The sequence below is a fragment of the Coturnix japonica genome, unplaced genomic scaffold (genome assembly GCF_001577835.2).
Source record: "Coturnix japonica isolate 7356 unplaced genomic scaffold, Coturnix japonica 2.1 chrUnrandom579, whole genome shotgun sequence".
In the NCBI taxonomy this organism is placed as follows: domain Eukaryota; kingdom Metazoa; phylum Chordata; class Aves; order Galliformes; family Phasianidae; genus Coturnix; species Coturnix japonica.
In genome coordinates, this window is record NW_015439953.1 from 31779 (window position 1) to 33525 (window position 1747).

The window sequence follows — 1747 nt, forward strand, 5'->3', positions numbered from 1 at the left end:
CCCCCCCCCAGTTCCAGCTCCATCAGCTCCATCCCCGTGTCACCCCCTGGGAACCCCCCAGCTCCATCATAGAGCGACACCGGGACCAGAACCAGAACCAGAACCGGAACCAGAACCGGAACCGGAACCACAACAGCCCCCATTGGTACCATACAGACACCGGTACCAGCAATACCAGAACCACCAACACTGGTACCACCAGAACCGGTACCATCAGAACCGGTACCACCGGACCCATCATTGACGGCACCACCAGAACCGGTACCACCGGTACCACTGGACCCATTGAGAGCACCACCAGAACCAGCCCTATTGGTACCACCAGCCCTACCTGAACCAGCCCTACCGGAACCAGCCCTACTGGTACCACCAGCCCCATTGCCAGCCCTACCGGAACCAGCCCCATAGCCAGCCCTACCGGAACCAGCCCTACCGGAACCAGCCCCATTGGTATCACTGGACCCATCATAGCCAGCCCTACCAGAGCCAGCCCCATAGCCAGCCCTACCGGAACCAGCCTCACTGGTACCGCCAGCCCCATAGCCAGCCCTACAGGAACCAACCCCATAGCCATCCCTACCAGAACCAACCCCATAGCCAGCCCTACCGGAACCAGCCTTACTGGTACCACCAGCCCCATAGCCAGCCCTACTGGAACCAGCCCCATAACCAGCCCTACCAGAACCAGCCCCACTGATACCACTGGACCCATCATAGCCAGCCCTACTGGTACCAGCCCTATAGCCAACCCTACCGGAACCAGCGCCACTGGTACCACCAGCCCCATAGCCATCCTACCGGAACCAGCCCTACTGGTACCACCAGCCCCATAGCCAGCTCTACCAGCACCGGCCCCATAGCCAGCCCTACCAGAACCAGCCCCACTGGTACCACCAGCCCCATCAAAGCCAGCCCCACTGGTACCACTGGACCCATTGTAGCCAGCCCTACTGGCACCAGCCCTACTGGTACCGCCAGCCCCATAGCCAGCCCTACCAGAACCAGCCCCACTGGTACCACTGGACCCATCACAGCCAGCCCTACTAGACCAGCCCCATAGCCATCGCTACCGGAACCAGCCCTACTGGTACCACCAGCCCCATAGCCAGCCCTACATGAACCAGCCCCACTGATACCACTGGACCCATCATAGCCAGCCCTACCAGAACCAGCCCCACTGGTACCACCAGCCCCATAGCCATCCCTACCAGAACCAGCCCTATTGGTACCACCAGCCCCATAACCAGCCCTACCAGAACCAGCCCTACCAGAACCAGCCCCACTGGAACCACTGGACCCATCATAGCCAGCCCTACCAGAACCAGCCCTACTGGTACCACCAGCCCCATAGCCAGCCCTACCAGCACCAGCCCCATAACCAGCTCTACCAGCACCAGCCCCATAGCCATCCCTAGCGGAACCAGCCCCACTGGTACCACCAGCCCCATAGCCAGCCCTACCGGAACCAGCCCCACTGGTACCACCAGCCCCATAACCAGCCCTACCAGAACCAGCCCCATAGCCAGCCCTACCAGAACCAGCCCCACTGGTACCACTGGACCCATCACAGCCAGCCCTACCGGAACCAGCCCCACTGGTACCACCAGCCCCATAACCAGCCCTACAGGAACCAGCCCCATAGCCAGCCCTACTGGTACCACCAGCCCCAGAACCAGCCCCACTGGTACCACCATCCCCATAGCCAGCCCTACCAGAACCAGCCCCATAGCCAGCCCTACCAGCACCA

At 61.8% G+C, this 1747-nt stretch overlaps 1 protein-coding gene across 1 annotated transcript in view; it reads left to right on the forward strand.

Moving 5' to 3' along the window:
* Positions 1-697, forward strand: part of LOC107307396 (uncharacterized histidine-rich protein DDB_G0274557-like) — a 2825-nt gene extending 2128 nt beyond the window's left edge. Inside the window, exons 2-3 of the mRNA XM_015850907.1 lie at positions 62-162; positions 291-697. Coding sequence (XP_015706393.1) covers positions 62-162; positions 291-697 — 508 coding nt within the window. The remainder of the gene's footprint in view (positions 1-61; positions 163-290) is intronic.
* The last annotated feature ends 1050 nt before the right edge of the window (positions 698-1747 follow it).